Raw genomic sequence first — 23776 nt, 5'->3', positions numbered from 1 at the left:
GTGAAGTTCGACTCTCATAGCATACATGTGGCATGCCTAAAAATAAAAATTGCAGTTGTAAGACAGCGCTCGTGCTTGTCCCTTTGCTGTTTTATTTCGTCTGTGTGGCGCTGTTCCCCTGTTTGTAATAAAATAGAAACCTTTTGTGCGAAATATAGAAATTAGAAAGTGCTTACAGGTGTTTCAAACGCGAATCCGTGTCGACGTCTTGCTGCTGTTGCTACGAGAAAGATGGAAAACGTAGGGAGAAACAAAGACGGAGAGATAGCACATAGAGTGGTGTGGTCACGGTGCAGTTATTTTGTGTAAAGATGAAAAGAAATTCCCAAAAATTGCAAAGATCTGCGAAATAACTAAAGCTTGGGGGGGGGGGGGCAGGGTTTGTGGAAGAGCCACATAAGATTTCCTGACAATTTACGTACGTGCAAAATGAGCTGCATTTATTGTTGGGCGATAGCGCAAATTTCGTTTGACATAATGGAATGAAACATTGACGTAAATTCTTTAGTCAACAATGTCCGAGGGAACAATACCGACTGCCTGGGTCTTACCGACCTCATTCACTTTATTTGCTCGCGTTTTTGCATGGACTTTCGTAGGCATCATGCAGGGTGCAAAGCGCAGATGATTTTCTCTCCGTTGTGCAACTGGCGAAAGTTCTTGCTCCGTGAACACGGAAGCCATGCTATGGAGCGACCCAAGTCTTTGCACCGGTGTATCTCTCGAACATCGCTGGACATAGGTGCGCACATAAACGTCGATAGCTTAACGTATAGCGCTCTTGGCATAATGTTGGAAGTAAGCAACCCTCTGAAATTTCGTAGATCTTTCCTCCTTTTGGACTCAAATGAACTCTGGTATCCGATGGGGAGATAAAGGTATAAACAAAATCCTTAGGCAAACGATAAAATAAAAGATAAAGATAGATGATTTCTGAGATAAAGATATCGACGACCATTACGGTATATTCAAAATATCTGGCAGAAAATTAAAGCAACAAACGTAAAGCCTTGGGGAGCTAGAATCGTTTTGTGGGAATTAAGAAGGGGCGGCAGCTTTTGAAGAATAAAATAAAATACTAGCATAAAAGTTTATTACACGGTCACATGAAAAGAATATGTAGAACCCATATTGGATTAGCATGAATGGAGAGGAAAATGTTTTTGGGTTTTAATAACTTCCGCGTGCCGATAGTAGTTCGGAGAAGTACAAGGGAAGTTGTCCAAATGTCCCTCAATTGCTCTTTAAGTATTCTTTATTGCTTGCATTTCTTTCTCTCCTTGTTTCCCCGCCCCTCCCTTTCTGCTTTTCTGGGCTCGCAACGATATTTCCACTTTCGTCTGTTTTTAATTGTTTCTGTTGCTTTTTGGTTTTTGCCTTGACTTCTTGCTTTATATTTTCCCTTATTTGCTTTTATTTCATTCATTTATTTATTCCTTCATTCACAAAGCAATGAAATAAGCGGAAGCGATAAAAGATAACTGAAAGGGCGTTTGCTGGAGAAGAGGTGGAGCAGCGAACCTTCTCTGTTACTTAAGGTAATTCATTAATTTCTTCATTCATTGATTCCCCCGCCGCGGTGGCTCAGTGGGTAAGGCGTTGTGCTACCGAGCACGAGGACGCGAGTTCCATTCCCGGCTGCGGCGGCAGCTTTTCTGATGGAGGCGAAAAGCAAGAACGCCCGTGTGTACGATATTTTGGCGCACGTTAAAGGCCGCGAGGTGGCCAAAATTAATCGGGAGCCCTCGACTACAGCGCGCCTCGTCGCCTGCCTTGCGTCGGCGCGTAAACCCGACAATCAATCAATCAATCAATCAATCAATCAATCAATCAATCAATCAATCAATCAATCAATCAATCAATCAATCAATCAATCAATCAATCAATCAATCAATCAATCAATCAATCAATCAATCAATCAATCAATCGCTTGCAAAGAAATAAAGAAGCGAGAGAAAAAGAAGGGATGGATGAACTCAAGTTTGCTCGTAAAAAGGTGGAGCAAGGAATCTTGTCAGTGGGAGTAATTCATTTATTCATCGTCGGTCGGTGGGCCGGTCGGTCGCACTTCTCGAACGAAAGAAGTTGCAAGGGAAGTTCCGCTAAAGCCGTCGTCCAAAGAGTAGCGTAAGCGCACAGTTTCATCACTCCCTCATCCGGTGCGCAGACAGAAAGAGAGAGATAGAGGGAAAGGGTGGGGGCCATTTTAAAGGGACGACCCAGTGTCTCAGAGGAGAAGTTTTTTTTTCAATGTCACACCCAGATCTCTCTGTGAGTCAACAGCCGCTGGTCTCAGGAGTGATCTTCAGTTAAATGAATGCGCTGAAAGAGAAACTGCAGCGGTGCGCTCTTCAAAAGTGCGGCGCAATAGAAGCACCGCTTACACCCAACGCGATGTGTCTTCCCCACATTCTTGGGCTCGTCGTGCTTTGTGCCGGTGCCACAGGTGAGTTTCAGCCGGGAATGCATGCAGTGGGTTTGGAAACAAGAAAACTTACAAAACCAAAAATGTTTCAATAATTTAACGTAGCGGCGATGATATCTGATAAAGCTTTAAAGTGCTCGGTGCTTTTCTAAGCTCAGCTAGTAGGAATTTTCCCCGCATATGTCAACACTTGCAGCCAACTTTCCTTGCGCTCTTGCCGCTAACCAGTCAATGACCCTATATTTAAAAGTATCTCGAAATTATTTGAATGCACAATGAATGAGTGAACGGGGGTGGCTATCTTCAACAAAACCATGGCCCTTGCGCGCCCTGTCTGCTCCGTAAATCGTTTCGCTCCGTTATGAAATAGATGCAGCAGGTAGAGAGGTACTGCTTGGTTTGCGGATATGCTTGGTTTGCGGACAAACCAAACAAATGCTTGGTTTGCGGACATATCATAAATACTAATGCTACACAGGCGACGAAAGTACCAAACACACAACGATGACCACAAAACAACTTTTGTTGTCCACGTTGGATTAGTATTTGAAGGCTGTTCCACAAACGAGATAAATTATAGACCAACCAGTTCAGATTCTCCAAATTATTCTTAAATGCTTTTAATCGCATTCAGAAGTATTTTTTAAAGTGATTGAGCCGAACATTACTGGACTATGCACATGTGTAATTTAAAAATTCCGGACCATCTCCACTGATGTGAAACCTGGGGAGGGGCGAAGCATGCTGTGAAGAAGTGCATTCTTGGAGCCTTGGTGTTTTTTCCAGCGGAGATGGAACCATTGGGCGGTAGAGGTATACAGCTTTGCTGTAAAAGTAACGTGTCTTTGAAGCACGAAGCTTTCAAGCGCGAGGCATAAATGACTGTCCCGGTGTTATTTAGTACGCGTTACGAAGCCTCCCAGCGCAAGGCGTAAACGAATGTGCCGTTGTTTTTCAGTACTTGTTCAGTTCTAGCGCGAGGAGTAAACGAGTGTCCTGGTGTTTTAGTACTGTGGCTACATGAGACGACGGTTACGACGACGACATGAGACGCCGGCAGCCAGAGTTCCTAGGGGCTTCGCCCATAGACTTCTTCAAACGATTTTTTTCTCTTTCCATGGTCCAGGCATCATGTCCGGGTTTCAGTGACGTCATTCAGGTCATCTAACAACTATTACTCAGTTTTCTTTCCGTTGAAGCAGTAAACACATTCGATAGCTGCATTAAGCACAGCAGTGATTAAGCGGGTTTTTTGTTGGGTGAAAAAATCACACAGCGCGGTTTTGTGCAGACGATAAAAATACCCATCGCAGTGGATCGTGGCACCAAATAAACTGGTAAAGCGGTTGTTGGCAAAGTAGCAGAGGAGCGCATAGGACATGTCAAGGAGTGGGTGCTACAGACCTAGCCTATTCGCACGTTTTTTTTTACATCGCGTTATGCGAGTAGCGGAATGTTTCAAAGGAACATACAGAGCCCGGTGTGCAAGATAATCAAAAATTCCCAACAGCGGGAATATAAACTGGAGAGCTTCTCATTTTGTGTCACACCATCACCTATTTCTGACAAGTACCCAATCTGATTTGGTTGCGGACTGCCAGTTAATTGTCTCTTTTGGCTGGTCAAGGCAAAACGTTTCTCATTTTGTGTCACACCATCACTTATTTCTGAGAAGTACCTTATCTGATTTGGTTGTGGACTGCGAGTTAATTATCTTTTTTGGCTGATCAAGGCAAAACATAAACAAAAGTGACGAATTATAGACCCTTTTTAAGAGACAAATGGTCAAAATCCGAAGCTGCCTGGACCACGTTGAAATGGCGCAACCCAATATGGGTGGGCTTCACGACGCGCAGGACCCAGGTTGGATTTTTCTTTTGAGGGGCTTATGGGCATTAGGTTATCGTCATTATAGTTTTGTGAAACCCACTGTGTAAAGCTGCCTTTCTTGTTGTGAGTTTTGGCGCAACATCGAAAGCCATCAATTAGACATAGGAAGCTTCGCTTTAATAAGAAAAACAGCATGAAAGCCACCAATGCGATATTACGCATATTGCGAACAATTTATTGAATCGTATTAACAAGAAAGTTTGGACAGGTATCTATGTCTTCATCGAAGTTATTTCCAGAAAGTGGAACAAGGTATGAACTTAAATTTTTAAGAATTTGAGAGATTTCTGGGGGCATTTGAATAAAAGAAAGCAGTTATTTTTATTATATTTGAAGTTGACTGAAGCTTTTGTTAGTGCCCACAACGTCCGGCAAAATATTTTCATACCTAAAACGATGTGGAGCGGCCCATTGCGGGCTGATAAAGGCAATATGGGGAGCACATTCACAGAGGTAACAGTACACAGCCGTATTCTCCGGCTAACAAAATAAATGAAACAAAACGTTTTGCATTTCCAAGATGTATTAAAGTTCGATGGCACCTTTTCTTTGCAGCTGCAGACGAAGTTTTGGACGTCACGATGCTAAGCCGAAATTTCATCTACGGCCGAGGAAGCAGCCCGAAGTTTGAATGCTATGTACCTCCTGGTGTCTCCGCACATTTTGCTGTCTCGATAACCGAAGTGCCATTCTCAGGTGTTCAATTCCGTCCAGGACGAACCAATGGTAATATGTCTTCGCTTCGTGTGTGAAGCTGTAATATTTTACACATGCATGGTCAGTCTTAAAAATAAGATGGTGTTATTCCGGAGTACTTCTAAGTGTCACGTCACCGAATGCACAGGCCGATTATGAGGTCATTATGCAGGGATCATAGGCAGCAGTGGCGTAGAATAGGCAGCTGTGGCGTAGAGGTAGAGAATCCGCCTTGCATGCAGAAGGACTTTGGTTCGAATCTAGGGGCCGGACAATTCACACCGGATTAAAAAAAATCCGCGTACTGATGTAATTGCAGAATGGGGCTTGGGGTGCGGCCTGACCCCGGCGTCCATTACCGGTAACGCACTCCCTCACCAGAGCAGGATTGGCCACCCTGGTGTAGTAACGGTCACAACCTCCCATAAATACGCCAATTAACCCACGGCCGTCAGTCTTCATTGGCTGCGAAGCAACTGACCACGGCGGCGGTCAGACCTGTGACGCAGCAGAGGGTGCTAAGAATACCTGGACCCGGACAGGCCGCCATTCGAATCTGAACCTGGCAACGTTAGAACCTTATCTAGTTGAGCGAGTGTAGAGGTGTTGTTAGAGGAATTAAAGGACATTAAATAGGTCATAGGGCTTAGTGAGGTTAGGAGGACAGGTGAAGCCTTTACGGTGCTGAAAAATAAACACGTCCTATGTTACCCTGGTCTAGTGGACAGAAGAGAACTGTGAGCGGGATTTCTAGTCAATAAAAGCATAGCTGGCAACATAAAAGAATACTATAGCATTAATGAAAGGGCAGCAGGTCTTGTAATTAGGCTCAATAAGCGGTACAAACTCAAGATGGTACAGGGCTACGCTCCCACATCCAGCCACGACGACCAGGTAGTGGAGCGCTGCTATGAAGATGGGGAATCGGCAATGGCTAAATTAAAAACACAGTATACCGTAGTTATGGGGGACTTCAATGCTAAAGTAGGCAAGAATAAGGCAGGAGACAAGGCAGTTGGGAATTATGGTCTGGGCTGTAGAAATAGCAGGGGGGACTTACTAGTCGAGTTCGCAGAACGGAATAACCTACGCATAATGAATACCTTCTTCTGCAAACGGGAGAGCCGGAAATGGACGTGGAGGTGCCCGACTGGGGAGCATAAAAATGAAATAGACTTCATATTATGCGATAACCCTAGCGTCGTGAAGGATGTGGAAGCGCTCGGAAGGGTAAGGTGTAGTGACCACCATATGGTAAGATTTCGAATTAGGCTAGATTTGAGGAGAGACCGTAACAAGCTAGTACGAAAGAAGCCGATTAATGAGCTAACAGTAAGACGTAAAGTAGAAGAATTCAGGATTGTGCTGCAGAACCGATATTTAGGTCTCACCGAAGAAGCAGAGTTTACGACACAGAAAGCCAGCGACAAGCTTACACGCATTATCACGGAGTGTGCAGTAGAAGTCGGGGGAACGATAACTAGACAGGATACTGGTAAACTTTCCCAGGAGACGAAAGATCTAATTAGAAAACGGCAAACTATGACAATCTCCACCCCAGCTGACAGAATAGAACTAGCGGAGCTTTCGAAGTTAATCAATAAGTGTAAGACAGCTGACATACGGAAGTATAATTTGGAGAGGATCGAATACGCTGTAAAGAACGGAGGTAGCCTGAAAGAAGTGAAGAGACGTCTTGGCGCGGGGAAAAATCAGATGTATGCACTTAAAGACAAGCAAGGCAATGTCATCACAAATAGGGATAAAATAGTCACAGTAGCCCAGGAGTTCTATAGGGGTCTGCACAGTAGCCGGGACATCCAGGATAATGCCGAACGAGAAAGTAGTTCAGAGGAGATAGACATCCCACCAGTAACGACCAAAGAAGTAAGGAAAGCTTTGAAAGAAATGAAAGGGGGCAAAGTACCTGGTGAGAATCAGATAATAGCAGACCTCTTGAAGGATGGCGGAGAAATTGTACTTGAAAGACTGGAAAACCTGTATACGCACTGCCTAATGACCGCAAGTGTTCCGGAATCTTGGAATAACGCGAAAATCATCCTAATCCGTAAAAAAGGTCACATAAAGGACTTGAAAAATTACAGGCCGATCAGATTACTGTCAGTTGTCTACAAGGTACTTACCAAGGTATTCGCTAACAGAATGTCTGCAACCTTAGATTTCAGTCAACCTAAAGAACAAGCAGGGTTCCGTAAAGGCTATTCAACAATGGATCATATTCACACGATCAATCAGCTGATAGAGAAATGCGCTGAGTATACTGAACCCCTATGTATAGGCTTCATAGATTATGAGAAAGCATTTGACTCGGTCGAAACCTCAGCAGTCATTCAGCCATTACGGAACCAGGGGGTAGATGAGCATTATGGAAGAATACCAGAGGATATCTACAATGGGTCCACAGCTACCATCATCCCCCATAAGGAGAGCAGTAAAATACCTATAAGGAAGGGCGTCAGACGAGGAGACACAATCTCTCAAATGTTATTCACAGCATGTTTACAAGAAGTATTCGGAACGTTGGATTAGGAACAGGCGGGAGTAATGGTTAATGGGGAATACCTCAGTAATCTCAGATTTGCTGATGACGTTGCCTTGCTAAGTAACTCGGGGGACGAATTGCAAAGCATGCGTTCCGCACTGAACAAGCAGAGTAGAACCGTGGGCCTGAAGATATTATGCAGAAAACCAAAGTAATGATCAATAACCTCGGGACAGAACAGCGGTTTGAGATAGGTGGCGAGGCAGTGGACGTGGAAAGTGAATATATCTACTTAGGCCAAGTTGTGACCCCGGATCCCAACCATGAGGCAGAGATAAATAAAAGGATAAGAATGGGGTGGAGTGGATACGGCAGACATTCTCAGATAATGAATGGCAGCCTACCATTGTCCCTGAAGAAGAAAGTGTATGACAGCTGCATCTTACCGGTACTCACCTACGGGGCAGAAACTTGGAGTCTCACTAAAAGGGTTCAACTTAAATTGAGAACGACTATGTGGGCAATGGAGTGGAAGATTATAGGTGTAACATTAAGGGACAAGAAGAGAGCGGAGTGGGTCAGGGAACAAATGCGTTTTAAGGACATATTAGTAGAAATTAAGGAGAAGAAATAGACCTGGGCAGGGCATGTAATGCAAAGGCAAGATAACCGTTGGTCATTAAGGGTAACAGAGTTCATCCCTAGAGAAGGCAAGCGTTGGAGGGGGCGGCAGAAAGTTAGATGGGCAGATGAGATCAAGAAGTTTGCGGTGATAAATTGGTCGCAGTTAGCACAGGACCGGGGTAATTGGAGAATAATGGGAGAGGCCTTTGCCCTGCAGTGGGCGTAGATAGGCTGGTGATGATGATGATGATGATGATGCAGGGATCAGATTGTGACGGAGTTACGATAAATGTTTTGGGTGAGGCTGCACGTTACAAGGATAACTGATGTTCAAAGTTGGATGCCGCTGAAAAATTGGACCGAGGTGATGTTTTCCTTGCCACTCTAACAGGAAAACTTTTGCCAGAACCTGCCGAATTTGTGGGCACGGTTGGGCGGAACATGAGGCACGAATCCTACTAAAGGATTGCCTAAATCTTGAAGATGTAGTCATTGTTGAGACGATGAATGCTCCTCATGGTAGCTTTGGAGTTCTTGTACTGAACAGTCACGACATCAAGCATGTGAGCCCATCGATCATGGGCTAAAACGGAACGTTAGAGGCAAGTCTCATTTCAGGCCACGTAATTGTGTTTATGTTTAAGTATACATACGCAAGAATAGAACAGCCTAGATAGGTGCAGTTGCGGGTCAGTCCCGAGAACACCAGAAGAGAAGATTCAAAGCCACAAATCAAAATCACGATCTAACACTGCGGAACGGGCAATTTAGATCAAAGATTCCAGTTCTCTGTTGTCGCGTTCGATGTTCACAGCCATGATGTGCTTGAAAATTAGTCTTCTCGTTGAGACCGCATACCAAGTGTGTGAAATACAGGAAACCCCATTTAGCAGCGTAATAAAAGCCGTGCCATGGTTAGGGCACTGTTTCGTCTGCCCGATGAGCTAGTTCGTACTACACGGCAATGCAGGGAATTTTTCCAGCACTTCCACGACGCCACAATCTGCCCGGTAGCGAGTTACGCGGTTTTCGCCTCCCATCAACAGAAGGCGAACACTTTTTGATACCGTGAAACCTTCGTTTCTAGTATCACTTGTTATCTGCCTTCAGCAAGCCCAAATGACAGTGGTAGCAATTCTACATGACGAGGGAAAAAAGATCCAGGAAGGTTTGCGCTGGACAATAGCCGCAGAAAGAAACTAATATTACGGTTGCTTTACCGATGCGTCATTTCAGGAGCTTACGTACTGGATTTGCCCCAACATGTGTTCTATCATGCGAGGACAAATCTCTACTGGTGCGACGTGCACGGATCTGCAATCTCCACCGTCACCTCACCAGCCATGTACTACGATGAAAACGGTAAGCCTTTCACGGCAATCGACATTGATTCTGTTAGGCAGCTTCCTGAAGAAGCAGTCACAAACTACCAAGGCAAAAATCGTGAACTAAAAACAAAACATTTGGGTTTTGTACGCCGAAACTCCACCTGGCCTATTAAAAATGCCGTCGCGGAGCGCTACGGCTTATTTGGATGAGCTGGTGGTATTTATCTTGCTGGGAAATTATGCATGGTCAATAACACTGAAACGCGGGCTAGTTGGTGACAATTCAAGGCTGTGACTTGAGCGCACAAAAAACGAGGACTGAACGAAAGACACGAAGACCAGCGCAGACTAACTACTGAATTGTTATTCATTACTCAGCCCATATATACCCTCTTTGACAAGATCCGCGCATAATAAAACGTTTTCGTATCACGTCATACGTGTATGACGTGCACACGTACACATTTGATCATGCGCGGGTGTTGTCAAAGAGGGTATATATGTGTTGAGTGTTGAAATATGAGATGATACGTACACATTTGATCATGCGCGGGGGTTGTCAAAGAGGGCATATGTGTGTAGAGTGATGAAGTATGACATGATACGTACACATTTGATCATGCGCGGGTGTTGTCAAAGAGGGTATATACGTGTTGAGTGATGAAGTATGACATGATACGTACACAGTTGATCATGCACAGGTGTTGTCAAAGAGGATATATATGTGTTGATTCATGAATAGTTGTTACTCTGCGCTGGTGCTCGTGTCTTTCGTTCAGTCCTCGTTTCTTGTGCGCTCAAGTTACAGTCATGAATTGTGCAAGCACCTCTTTTTTTTCTCCACCAGAACAAACGGTAGCCTCGGCCGGGATAGAACCCGCGTTCTCCAGCTATTAGCCACTGAGCCACGGCGCTGGTGTAGATAGCAAATTCACCATACCAGCAGGAAAAGTTCCATAGGGCTCTTAAGTTTGCTCGCGCGTGATAAAGGTGGAAGTCCGATGATATTTCTTACAACTGCTTTGCTAAAACGTTGCATTTCCATCGCTTTCTTTGCTTTAGCTTCTTTGTCTTTAGACGTGAAGTACTTCATCCACCTTCTTTTCTGCTACACCGTGCATGCGTCTCTTGAATCGCTTTCGTGTCTGCGTCTTACGACTGAAATCACACCAGCAAATATACTGGCACACAGCACAAATTTCCTAGAATCAGGGTTTTGTTGCGCGGCTGGTGTGCAACTGTTCTACTCACGCGCGTTCACTTTCAGGTGTCACGTGTATGCAATATTCCAGAACTTCTACGTTTAAAACTCATGGTTGTGTTAATTTTGTCAAGTGGCCACAAGTGCCCTAAAAGCTCTCGATTCCCTGGCAATACCCCAAGTGTCTAAGTGCCTTGTGGAAAGGAACACCGACAACAACTCTTGTTCTGCGCCAGCAACGTGGCTTGGGGCTTTTTTAAAGTGGCCATGCAGACAAAACACAAGTTTAAATCATTCGAAAGATTGCCTCAATAAAATCCTACTGACACCCCTTTTAACGTAAACTTCACTCAAATAATCTATATAATTAGGATAAAGGGGAATGGCCCTGCGACCTACTAGCTCTTTTCCCGCAATAGAAGCTATGCTGTCATACGCGGCAGCTCTGCGATTGGGTGAGGCCACCAAAACCAAATGCAAATTAGACAGGACTTATTAGCTTGCCGAACGAGCCATTTGCTCTTAAGAGAGAGAGAGAAACTCTTTATTAAAGAGGAAAGTGCAGAGAGGTTTGCCGACATCAGTTCGCCGGCATGCTACTCTGCGGAGAAAGAAGGAGAGGGAAAAAGGTAGTAGGTGTAGTGAAGAAAAGGAGAGTAGTAGTAGTGAAAAAAAATAAAATATGATCCTTCTTCAGGGCATTGAGTTCAAAGGCTCTTGAGATGGAGGAATGACTACAATTTCGTGGACACACCAATATCCTGGAGGAATTCGAATAGCGCGAACAAGATTTTGCGCTGAGCGGAGGGAGAGGGCCATGGTCCAAGTACCAATCTTAATGTCAATGGTCCAGGGTGGAGGCAATCAATTTTATGCTGTAAACGGCACCTTGAGTCGGCATAGGCAGAGCATTCCAGTAATATGTGTTCAACAGTTTCAAGTGAACCACAATTGTCGCAATATGGGCTTGATGTCTGGCCGATCCGATGTAGATAGGAATTTGTTAGTGCTGCATTAAGACGCAGTCTATGCAGCAACGTCTCCAAGTGGCGGGGTAGACGCTCTGGCAGCCGCATTCTGACGTATGGGTCTATAAAATATAAAAAGCCGTAATAATGCTGCTGCAAGGACCATAAACGGTTCCTTTCCGACAGAGCTAGTGCCTTCGTCATTGTGGCGGCATCATGCTTCGTGAAGAAAATCTTCTTTCTTTTTCTCATTTGTAGGCCCCTGCGGGCAGCCTCGTCCGCTTTCTCATTTCCCATGATACCGCTGTGTCCTGGGAGCCATTGGAAGGTAACGCGATGTCCAGCGACGTATGCCAGATGGTGCAAATACTTTACGTCGCGCTGGACATGTTCGTGAAAGCTGAAACAGCTAGCGCGTTGTAAGCTTTGAAGTGCTGCTCTCGAATCAGAGAAAACGGTCCCTGCTGCAGATGACGCTTGCACACATTAACAGATTTTACTCGGCAACTACTCACATTTATACCGATGGATCGGCAACACCTGAGTGCAGCTCCTCGGGAATTTTCATTCCATCAAGTGAAAAAGCACTTTCATATCGGCTTGAGCGGCCGACTTCGCCTGCGTCGGCTGAGCTCTACGGGATTAAAGAAGCACTTCGATATATTCTACACCAGCCGCCGACATTTGCTCTTAAATTAAGGGTCTATTCTTTTTGTAGCAGTAGGAATGGTTGATTAAACAGTGCAAGTTATGAAAGTACACGTAAACACAAAAGTATCGATGCGTACTGCTGTCGGTACTGCGCGCACTATGCTTGTTTTAGCTGCACAGCGCTGCGGCGCTTTGGGGTTGTCTCAGACGACAGAGGCCGATAGGCGTAAGCGACGGTGTCTTATGTGACTATATTTGTCGAGCGGACACCATGTTTCACGAGACCATTACTTTCTACCTTAACAAAAACAAGCCAGGCACAAATACGAACAAAAACAAAGCAAGGGCAGAAAACGACCCTTCGCGGTATGGTGGTACCATCTCTGTTGACTAAGGTTAAACGAGGCTCCGCAATCGGCTGGAGGGCGCTTCTTGTGATGTCATTGCAGACGTCGCAAAAACGGGTGATTTCACGGGAGAAATAAAATTTAACTTGAATTGATTAATTTATCAGGGAATAATGCATCGTTTGCTTCCGGTCAAGAGCTTGGGCACTATAAGAAAGAAAATCTCTCGAATAAAACAAGCTTGTATTTTGTCTGCATAGTCCATTTAAAGAGGTTGATGATTCTTTCAAGTTTTTTACTGTGCGTTTTTTCCTGGAGTATCTGTACGGTGTCTCCAGGGAGGAATTGACGGGTGCTTTAATTGAAAGTTTCTTTCCGGTGTGCATATACCGCTAACCCCATCTAAACTTCTTAGGCAACAGTGCGTTGAAATGAGTCAAGTGGATGTGCATCCTGGTGGCTACAAAAACTTGCTTTTTAGGTTGCACACATCCACGTTGCCTAATAAAACATGGCTCAATAATAAAAGTGTATGTGTGCCTTGGTCTGTTAACTATCGCTTCTGTAACCAACCGGAGACAGTACGAGTTCACTGCTTTGTTTTGTGTCGATATGTTGTGTTTTAAAGACGGCAATATTTATTGGGCTACTTAAACGCAGAAATTTTGGTCTGTCGGTCTGTGTCTGTCTGGGGCACGATTCAGCCACCCAGCCAAAGTGAAACAGAAACTACGCAACAGTCTTTTATACCAACAGCCAAATCTAATCGCCTAAATCAGGTGTTAATGTTCATACTTGTCAACATTGTTGAACAACAACACCACATTACGAAAATATGAGGCAGGAAATCAATACATGAGTGATATTTGCAGTGTTCCTTTATTAAAAAGCATGGATGCTTGGTTTTTGCAAGAGCTAATAAAATACTACATCAACTGCAGGAAACCGTCGCGTGCTGTTTCTCGCGCTAACTAGCGGAATTAAAAAAATGAAACTGCAAGAGCCACGAAAGGTTCCACTAGATAGTTACACGTTCTTCTCGGCACACACGTGGAGTACGGCAACGTGGTTCTATAAACGTTGTAGTAGGCTGCCTCGATTCGGGCGCGTCTCCGCAGTACGGCAGAGCTAGCATCGAGTCACCCGGCCTGGCGTAGTGGAACGAGGTAAATTTAAATTGCCTTGAGCAAGCCTTTAGCGTGTTTATTTTGGGAGGAGCGCGACGGAAGTGGATCAGCATGAGAGGTGAGCGGGAAAGAAAAGGGAGGTATTTACCTGCCACGGGAACCAGTCGGCTACTGTCTTTCGTCGACATTTGCAACGAAAGGAGCATATACGCGGCCTTTTTTTGTGATGTTCTGCAGGGGACTCTTAAAAAAGACGTAGACATCACCCCCTATAGAATACGATCCTTGCCAGGTATGAAGAGCTGTTCCATGCACTACGACCTTGTTGTGCTCATCGGATTTTTTCGCCTGTGGAAGCGTCGCATGATTGACCGCAATGCGAGGGAACGTCGGTGATCTACGTCAATTTTTCGCGAAGAATCTGGGCTTTTGTATAGTGTGTTTGCGGCAGAATCGCAGCCGCCTGGCTGGTTGCATCTTCTTGAGGCGTGCGTGATGGTGGTGCGACGATAATTGGAGCACCTCAAAAATTTTTTCCTGAGCGAACCGCTGTTCTGTTCGCGCTCAAACTTCACACGAAGGTCGCATTTTGTGGTCTATTTTCTGTGACACCGGGTAAAAAGGCCTTACTTACGTGTTTATTCTGAAAACAAATATGAACGATTTTCGCCTATGGAAAAATGGCGGCCGATTTGGACGTACGAGGCAGCGCAAGTTGATCTTGGAACGACAGCGCCTCCTGGGGTACACAGAGCGAAACGCACGTTTGGGATTCACGGTAGTAAGCAGCCAAACTCCTTCTCCTTTACTCTTTTAACGTTACTTTGCTCTATAAGGGCGCTGTTTCGGAAACTAGCCGCACCATTCGATTTCTTTTGCGCAGACGGGCCCACGTTCCTACCCCAGAACTTTACAGTCACTGCAAACGTCTACGAAAGAGTAACCCTCCGGGTCCAGGGTGCCCCCGGGTTCGACCACGTGCGCCCTCACGTCACGTCTTGGGCCAAGGTAGATGGTGCCGCAGGAACGGTGTCCAAGACGCTGGCCACTGGCGACATGGAGTCCTTGACTCTAAGACGTGTGCGGTCTTCGGACAGCGGCGTGTACATTGCAAGTGGACCAAGATTTGAAGCGCCGGGAAGAAATCGGGCTGTGATGAAGCTAATCGTTCGCCGTAAGTATTTTGAGACGTCCTTGCTTAGCCGACTACACGATAAAGGAGAAAATTGCCCTTATCTTCCAGCGAGGGAACCATGGTGTGATGCGGCGCATGCTTACGTGAAATGAGAGAGTACACGTGTTTTAGCGACCACCACCCAGCTTTTTATTACATTTAAGAATGATGACTTTATGGTCAGTAAAGTGCACAGTGAGCGGTTGCCGCAGCAGTGGTCGAATCTTGGTTTCATCGTCGATGTTCGAGAAGAACGAGAGCCAGCGCTGACTGAACCACCGCGGAGCGATATCCGCTTTATATTCACAGCGCTTGAAGGAGAGGAGACCGCTGGAGAGAGTCGCGCATGCGCGCACATGCGCTCCGGAGCAGCTGTTAACGCAGCGTTAACGCAGCGAAGCGCGCACCAACCAAGCGCGCCAGCTGTCGTTATGCTAATGCGCCGGAGTGAGAGTGTTGCGCACAGCTGTGGGAGAGACGAACGCAGGAGAGTCGCGCATGCGCAGGTGGCGTGCGGACGGACGCCGACGACGCAGGAGGGACATGCCTCAGAGCTAGTGATGCGCCGCATCTAAAAAATATTTCTAAAGAAATTACTATGATAATCATACAACTGTTTGTGAGTGAAAGTTAGAAAAAAACTCCCACCTCCCCTCGCGGGAACCCCTGTGTAGATGCGACGCATAGGCGGAGCGCCGAAAGGACCGCGTTTTATAGCGCGCATAACGTTGAAGGGACTGCGTAAGCCGGTCCCAGTCGATGACGACGTTGGCGTACTTGTAAAGCGGCGTGGACTCTAGGTGTTTGAGCCAAGCGTGGATGTTGCTTCGCCGGAGAACGGCACACCGGTTATATGCGCAGCGCGCCCGAAGGAGAGGAAACCGCGGAAGAGAGAGTACTGCACATGCGCCGGCCCCAGCGAGTCTGCCGCGGCTATGACGCAACGTGCCGCGGCTGTGACGCAACAAAATTCAACACAATCCACTTTAATCCAATCCAATCCAAATCCAATCCAATCCAATCTAAGCCAAGTTAAGCCAATCCAATCCAATCCAATCCAAGCCAATCGAATTCAATCCAATGCCCCTCGCGAGAGTGTTCGCTATCGGAGAGGAGAGGGGGTGAGCGGCGGAGAGCGCAGCTGGCGCGGCGAGGAGAATGGGGGAGGGGTGGACAACGCCGACGGCAACGACGGCGACGACGCCGGAGGGACAAGGCGAGTGAATCAGATGCTCTGCATCTAAAATATCGGTAGTGACAAATCGTTTGCAAGCAACGCCCGCCTCGGAGCCCTCCCGATGTTTGAAAATGACCTGCCGCAGTAGTGCGCCTGCCTATAGGGCCTACAGCCTATGATATGATAGGGCCTATGATATGATAGGTCCTATGATAGGACCCACAGCGTATATGGCCTACAGCCTGTGCTTATCGGCACCTCTAATATCGGTATTAAAAGATAACTGACTTTCGTACTTATAGTTGGATTAAGTCGCTGACAAATGTGCGGAGTCGATTTATGATTTCTAGAGTGGCCTTCAACGCAATTGTTAGCCGTTAACAATGTGTTGGTCCTCCTCACATCGCCTTCCTCCCTGTCCGGTAATAGGATTTACCGTACCACATGCACAGCTGCTTTACTGCGCATTAAGGACGCCACTAGGGATGAAGTTGCTCGAAGTTACTTCATCGCGATTGACCTTGCTGCTGTTATGTTTTTAGTTCTGCCGCTGGGAATTTGCATCAGCTCTTTTGTCCGTAATAGTTACCTTCAGTGCCAATGTCGTTTTAACTTTGCTCTGGCCTTAGTATGAAGCCTTCTGCATTCACGGCCAAGTTTAGTTACGAATGCCAGGATATGTTATATAAACGTAGTTATTCGGTGTGCGTCCGAGGAGACGGTATACATGCACTCGACTAGTCACGCAGTCTACAGCTTGTACCTCGTACTCTGGTAATAAGACTTCCGGAATAGTTACGGGAGACACTGTCGGTCATTTTTATTTAGCTACACTTGGTGCAAACCCCAGACGATGTCCCGCTTCCTCATTTACATTCGTTATCAAGTAGATTTTGCGCAGTTTCTGTGTAGTCCACGTAACTCAGTAAGCGAAGCTCAATGTAGACACCAATTACTGTTTTCGTTGTAAAACAATGGCGGGGGAGATAGCTGTGACGTTATAATGGATCCACTATATCTTTTCCAACTGCGGCCCGATACGCGAGCCCTCACTTGACTGCTCTCCTGCTCTCTTCGTAGAACAGATTAAACTAAACAACAGAGCAACTGCATCGAGAAAGTTGTAAATGTGCTGAAACCTTACTTATCATTGGGTGGGGCGGCTGGATCAAAAGATGTCTCCACCTTGGAAAAGCGCAGCCTTTTTAGAAAGGTGCCCTATATGTTCCACCTTTCGGTGTTACGACAAAAAAAACCTTCTGGTATGTTCAAGGAGATCACGCTCTTGTATTGCAACTATCACGTCGCCATTGACGAACCACGTAGAAAGTTTATTCATGGTTGATGCATAACTGACATATAGAATGTTTGCGTTGGGCCGGGTCTTTCCGAACAATAATATTAATTCTGCAGCGTGAGAAATTAGTGTCCCGATTCTGGGGATCGCGTTGTCCCTATACACCATAAAATATTCCGCCCTTATCGAAAAGGAGGGAAACATATTCGCAGAGGGGAAATGGGCAACTCTCGGAAGGAAACTTGAGTGTCGCGTACTGGAACCGAACCATTGAAATGATTACTGAATGTGCTCATGAGAATCACCTTTTAAGACTGGTGAAGCGGCCTGGCCGACTACGCTAGAGTGGACCTTGCGCCGCATCCGCCCCCGTTAACCTTCTGTGACTAGTGAAGTATTGAGTGAACTGTGAACTCCGAATGACCAGCATGGGTTTTTCCTGAACAGAGAACCTTGCGTGAACAGTGAGCATCTGCGGAAGTGCTCTGTCTTTTACCTTTTTGCCCCCTACCTTTTCTGCCCTGTAGAATAGCGTGCGTGCACGGCCTTGAAGCTAACGGGGAGACTTCTTATTCGTGGTCCGTAGGCTAAACTAGACTGCCAATAAGGTTAGACCCTGAGCAGTTTGTTCAAGAAAGGGGCTCTTTGTGCTATGGCGTAACTTTCTTCTTGCGTGTCGGAACGTCTATACTCTGTCACACAAGCTGGTTGCAGCAGGGGGAAAGCCACGGAGCGTGGAGCGACTGTGTCCCTGTAGTGTCCCCGCCTAGGGAAAAAGTGCCGCACTACACTCACGTAAAAAAACGGCACCGATGATGATGATTCCTATTGGTTTCCCCTTTGAAGCGGGGTGATGACATGTCATCTTACCAAAAAGGACTAATGTAACCATGTTTTACACTCTTGGTTTAATACTAGCGCTGCTTAGGGCAGGCACTAAAGCTTATTAGGCCCGTAATACTTTCTTTTCCCTGTTACAGGTGGTAACTGTCCTAGGCAATATTCCCCTCTCTGCTTTTCGTCCACCAGCATTCTAATCTTTTTTTCGTCCCCTCGACAGCCTTGAAGTTAACTTCCTCTCTGATACCCTTAAATCCTAGGGCTTCTGGAAGCCCAATATTCCCTTCGTGTAGATTTGGATGGATACCCTCACATTCTAACACTATGTGCCGCATAGTTTCTGTTTCTTTTCCGCAGACCACGCATACCCCACCATTTTGTGAATACTTCCCCACAAAAGTCTTAGTTCGCAGGCAACCTGCTCTAGCCCCAAAAATGAAAGCACTGCCGTGGGAATTATCGTAGAAATTTTCCTTTCTGATGTTCATTTTCTCCACCGGAAGTTGCCGCTGTGCCTTCTCCCCGCTGCCGGATGTTACTCCGTGCGCCGAAGTAGTGGGTTACTTGGAATATTTTGAACATGGCCGCAGTCGTTTCTGTGATATTTCGGACTTACTATGCTTATAAACTACTCCAGCGACGACAAACAAACTACGTAAGAAAAGGCAGACGATGCCCTGAATTCATAGAAATCTCCTTTCGAAATGCGCGCGCCCGTTGACATCCGGGCCCGTCGCTTAGGCGGAGTGATACCGTACATGAGCTATTGCCGTTCTTAACTTGTTCCCGAGTATAGCCAATTTTTCCCTGGGTGGAAGCGAAAAAAATTCCAAGGACTAAATCCTGGTTAGGGAATCAGGGTAGAATAAATTGGGCGTAGTTGAGTCAGCCGTGAATTTTACTAAGCCTTGTAGTAACACCAGCACCGAATCTCGTTAAGTCTTGCAGTAACATCAGCCCCGACGCCGGTTAATTTGTAGCAGCAGCTCCAGCAGCAATGCTTGATAGAGCGTTGTGCCAGAGCACAAGGCATGTGGTCTCGCTGCGTTTTGCTATGAATAGAATCGGTGCTATGTCGCCGACCAATGGTCGTCCTGTCTTACGCTTACTTTCTGCACTCGAAATCACGCCGCACAACATAAACGCCTATTCCTCTCCTGGTGGATTTTAAATTATTATCGATAAAAACAAGAAAGACAATGTGCAAATAAAACACTATGTGGAGCCGCGCGCGGGCTCCGCTGGTGCACGCTTCGTAGCTTGCACCCTGTTGCTGCCAACTTGTGAGACAGAGTAGAGAATATTTGAAAAAGTTGTACGTTGCTGTGGACTTAAGACGCAGTGCACGTGGTGGATCAACTTGTATTTTCGAATGACTTTTATTAAATGGGCGTGACATTCCTGTAGAGAGAAAGAGATAAACTGTTTCTAAGGAAGCTACAAGTGCGAAGGGTGGGGCTGCGCTGTCCTTCTTTTCAGCCCTCGGATAGGAGTCCTTGACCCCTAGCGGCTTATACAGCTTCTTGAATCAGTAGTTGTTACCGTTCTTTGACGCTGAGCAGCGCAGTTTCCCATTGCTCCTAATAATAAAGATGTTTATTCTTTGTGTGTCATTTTGCTTTTCTGTGGATGACCATATTATGTGTTGGAGATCTGCCCACTTTGCCGCGTAATTATCGAAGACTACTGATTGTCGCTGAGTGGTAGAGAAGTTCGTTGCTAGAATTTTCCAACATTAGTAGTAGTGAAATTCCCCCATCGAAATACGGGCCCCCGGTTTGCCCTCCGGTGAAGATGAACGATTCTGCGCGCCGCAACCATTCCCTTGCGTCCTGCAAAGTTTTGCGAGTGCAAGCTTGCCTTGGACAGATCACAACATGCTGCAGAACGGCCGCCCCTCGATGTCTGCGTGATTGAAACTTCGGCGGCAACAAACACCGCGTGTAGCCACGTACCCGAACGACGCGGACGCCGCTGCGAAGCACTCCTCTCTCCCCTCTCTCAAATTCAGTGTGCGCCTCTACCACCGACCCCTCACGAAGACTGGAAAGAGTGTTGTGTGTGGCTGTACTATGTTCGCGCCCTGTGAAAAAAGCAGGGGAGAAGTTATTTGACAATTAGCGTTTTGGGCTTATATACAGGGCACCAGGCTCAGAAGAGCATTCATTTTGGAGCAGCGAATCAATACTGTCACTCTGCTCGAGTCCTGTACTGTAACCTCGCCCGTAAGGGCATTGTTCCTGTCTTGCTTCGGCCCATTTCTCACCATGCTGTAAACATGGTCTTCGGCCTCTTGTCGCTGTTGCCTTGTTGACGCTTGTCTTGGGCCTCTTGTCGTCATCAACACGGCAACAGCTTCTGCTGGTCGTTCTTCACCACGCTACCTCACATGACGGAGACGACAGAGCCCGGTGCTTGGGCGCCGTCACAAATGTAACAAGTGGTTACCAGCGATGGGATGGCAACCTCGCAAAACAACGTATTATGCTGCCATCTTTCAGTGAATCAATATTCAGCATAAGAATAAAACTTTGACGTTCAAACATAAGACAGCTTTGATTAGCTGTCAAAGGGAGACTGCTTTGATTGCCAAAAAATTGGCTCCCATCCACGCTTGGAAAGTGGCTGGAAGGTACAGCTTCAAACAACACCTACAACAATTTCCCATGAAGACGGCACTTGAGTTCACACACGTGGCTCTACAAAAAGTGAAACCAGGGATTCTGCCAGTCGTTACCCTGAATTCACGGGGCCGGCGCCCCGAACGCTGCAGCGGCGTCGGTCATGGCTGGGATAGAGCGGCGGACGCCGCCGCTGTAGCCCGGCCGTGAGTCGGGAGAAAGAAAACGGAGAGGAGCGTCTTTCGAAGGGCGAGACAGCGGAATCAAGCCATCCTGACGTGCTAGCGTGGGGCTACACCACCGCCCAACACAAGCGCAGACACCGAAACAATTCGGCATGTGAGCTTAGTGATTCCCATTTATACCGATTTAAAGCAGTTAGTTTAGCAAGTTTGATAATTGCGAGAAAGCTGAGGGAACTTCTATAGTCGATATTTATCAGAACCAGTTGCTACTTTCGCCTTTTGTAATACCTTTTAAAACACATGCGAATTTGTAGTCCCCAATTTAGAAAAAGGAGTCCCATTCAAGCTACATACACACATCTGGCCGCTAGAGAAACGCTACCTTTTCCGCACGGCAAGCAGTACGGAAAAGGTAGCGTTGCTCTAGCGGCCATATGTGTGTATGTGGTCTCTACATCGTTTTTTTTTGTTTTCCCGCCCTGCAAACTAATCCTTAACACATGTTTCCCGTACAACCACTTAATTTCGTCGGATGCGGGTTACCCTGGATGTGCTGTCGAACATGTTAATCAAGCCGGGAAAAGGCACCGCGCAATGGACGCGAAGCTGCACCAAAACAGGCTCAAAGCAACTGTCGCCAAAGCAGATTGCAAATCCGTACCTCCGACGCCGCCGGCGGTGAGCAGGCACTTCCGCGCGGGGCACGCTGGGTAAATACGCCCCGACATCTCTAGTGTGCTCCGTGAGTGAAACCTTCCGCCCCCCTCCTTTCCCCGCCGCCACCTCCGATCCGTTGGAAGTTTCTTGTCCCGCACGCCACGAAATAACCGTTGGCTGGTAGAGCGAGAAAGCTTTGCTTTAAAAGCTTTAGGCGGTCTATTCTGCCGGTACATGGTAGCACGTTGCATGTTGCATCAGTGGTGATTCAATAAGGAGACTTTTGTGATTAGTGAGCCCGTAGTACTGCCTTTATGATGAGCACTATGGGTTGTTTCGATGCATCATGTATATTGAAGAACTATGGTGGTTGGTAGGTGATGTCTGGGTGCCGCTGGCTGCTGTAGACGCACGTCCTTTGGAGGTAGGAGCGTGGTGTTCGCGTTAACGAGATTGTATTGGCTTGTGGTGGCCGGTGCCTTAACGTCATAGCGAAACTGGAAGATACCAGTGCTATAATTTACCTTTGCTTTGTGGTTGCTATGGGTTGCAAAAGGTTGCCTTCTTTGACGCACTTGACTAGCGGCAATGTTCGCAAAATATTTTTCGCCATGAGAACGTCAAGTTAATACACGATAAGGTACACTAGCGGAATCATGGATGCAATGGTATGAATGAGCAGCACGGACACTTCTGCTTTTTCAGGCTCTAAACTATTCACCCGAGACTGTGAAAATGGCGGAGAATACAACGACGACACGGGTCAATGCATCTGTCCTCCGGGTTTTAAAGGACGGTTCTCTGGAGAAGGTGAGTAGGCGGCTCTTGTGAAGAAAACTATAAAAAGCGATTGAATTGGTCTTGTCATCACAATGAAACTAAGTCGAACAACTAGGAATTCAAAAATCTTTATAAGGGAAAACCAAAAGGGGAGGATGATTGCAACAATTAGAGTATGTACTGCGACGCTGGGCGCAGTCCACACAGTGCACCAAAATGCGTTTTCTTGATTTCGCGATTGAGCCTACTTCCTAGCCAATTAGCTGAATGAAGTTTGGATGAGCTCGAGCTTTATTCTAGCCGACAAACTGTCTGTTTTTCTGCCCTGATGTAGGCTTCGTACTATTTGTTTAACACATTGACCGAGTCCGCTCCACGACTGAGTACACCGGACAGGTCGCATTGCGACGTTTGAGGTCCACGCTTATACCTCTCGCAAGCGCAACACCTTGATGTGACTAGTAAGGACATGAAGCGCTGCTGAACACGAGGTCGCGGGTTCGATTTCCGGCCACGGCGGCCGCTTTTCTGATGGAGGCGAAAAGCAAAAACGCCCGCATGTACGGGATTTCGGCGCACGTTAGAGATTCCCAGTTTATCAAAATTAATCCGGAGCCCTCTAATCGCGCCTCATCGTCTGCGTTGCGTCGGGGCATTAAACCTTACAATCAAATCAGAGTGAGGGCATGAAAGCAACATCTGCGAGCACACGCCCCCTTCCCTTTAAACCAGCAACCGTTATGTGCGCGTGCTTAGTAGTGAAAGACAATGTCGAAAATGTAGCCCTGAAAGCCCTTGAAGCTGATCAAGAAAAATTAGCTGACGTCGACGTTCCAAGTGGGCAAGTTGCTGTTCATCCAGGACGGATTCGCCGCTACTCGGCGTATTGTAACTTGACGCGCCAACGGCCACGCCACGAGCTTTCCGTTGTTTTCGTGCCCCTTCGCGCTTCTGTTCGGGTCGACGCTTTTGAAATTGCCGCCCTTCTTCCTCTAAGCGAACTGCTTGCGTTTCTCCCATACCGAGTTAAAACATAAAAGGCAACGGGCACTCGGCGGTCTCTGTAGAATCCACTGTGTTCCCTCGTAATTCTAGGGAGAAAAGACGGAGGCATGTAGGCTTCCTACGTAATTTGTGCCAACAGCGCCAAATGCTCCCCTGGTGGCGCGTGGCGTTTGATTAACGTTGCATTAATTGTCATGGCAATAGAGTGGCGAGGGAGAAAGGGGGTTGCTTACGTCGCGGGCTCTGTTGACGTCATTTTTCCACGGCTGCCGCTTTCCGC

The 23776-nt window shown here is 46.7% G+C and overlaps 1 protein-coding gene across 1 annotated transcript in view; it reads left to right on the top strand.

Moving 5' to 3' along the window:
• The first annotated feature begins 2264 nt into the window (after positions 1 to 2264).
• The window catches only part of LOC144161666 (phosphatidylinositol phosphatase PTPRQ-like), a 110431-nt gene continuing 88919 nt past the window's right edge, over positions 2265 to 23776 (top strand). Inside the window, exons 1-5 of the mRNA XM_077692293.1 lie at positions 2265 to 2446; positions 4871 to 5041; positions 9375 to 9500; positions 14644 to 14934; positions 22417 to 22521. Coding sequence (XP_077548419.1) covers positions 2314 to 2446; positions 4871 to 5041; positions 9375 to 9500; positions 14644 to 14934; positions 22417 to 22521 — 826 coding nt within the window. The 5' untranslated portion in view covers positions 2265 to 2313. The remainder of the gene's footprint in view (positions 2447 to 4870; positions 5042 to 9374; positions 9501 to 14643; positions 14935 to 22416; positions 22522 to 23776) is intronic.

Source organism: Haemaphysalis longicornis, unplaced genomic scaffold (genome assembly GCF_048455015.1).
Source record: "Haemaphysalis longicornis isolate Haplotype H1 unplaced genomic scaffold, Haemaphysalis longicornis Haplotype H1 scaffold_12, whole genome shotgun sequence".
Taxonomy (NCBI): Eukaryota; Metazoa; Arthropoda; class Arachnida; order Ixodida; family Ixodidae; genus Haemaphysalis; species Haemaphysalis longicornis.
Note: the sequence above shows the minus strand (reverse complement) of the source record. Positions and strands in the feature narration are given on the sequence as shown.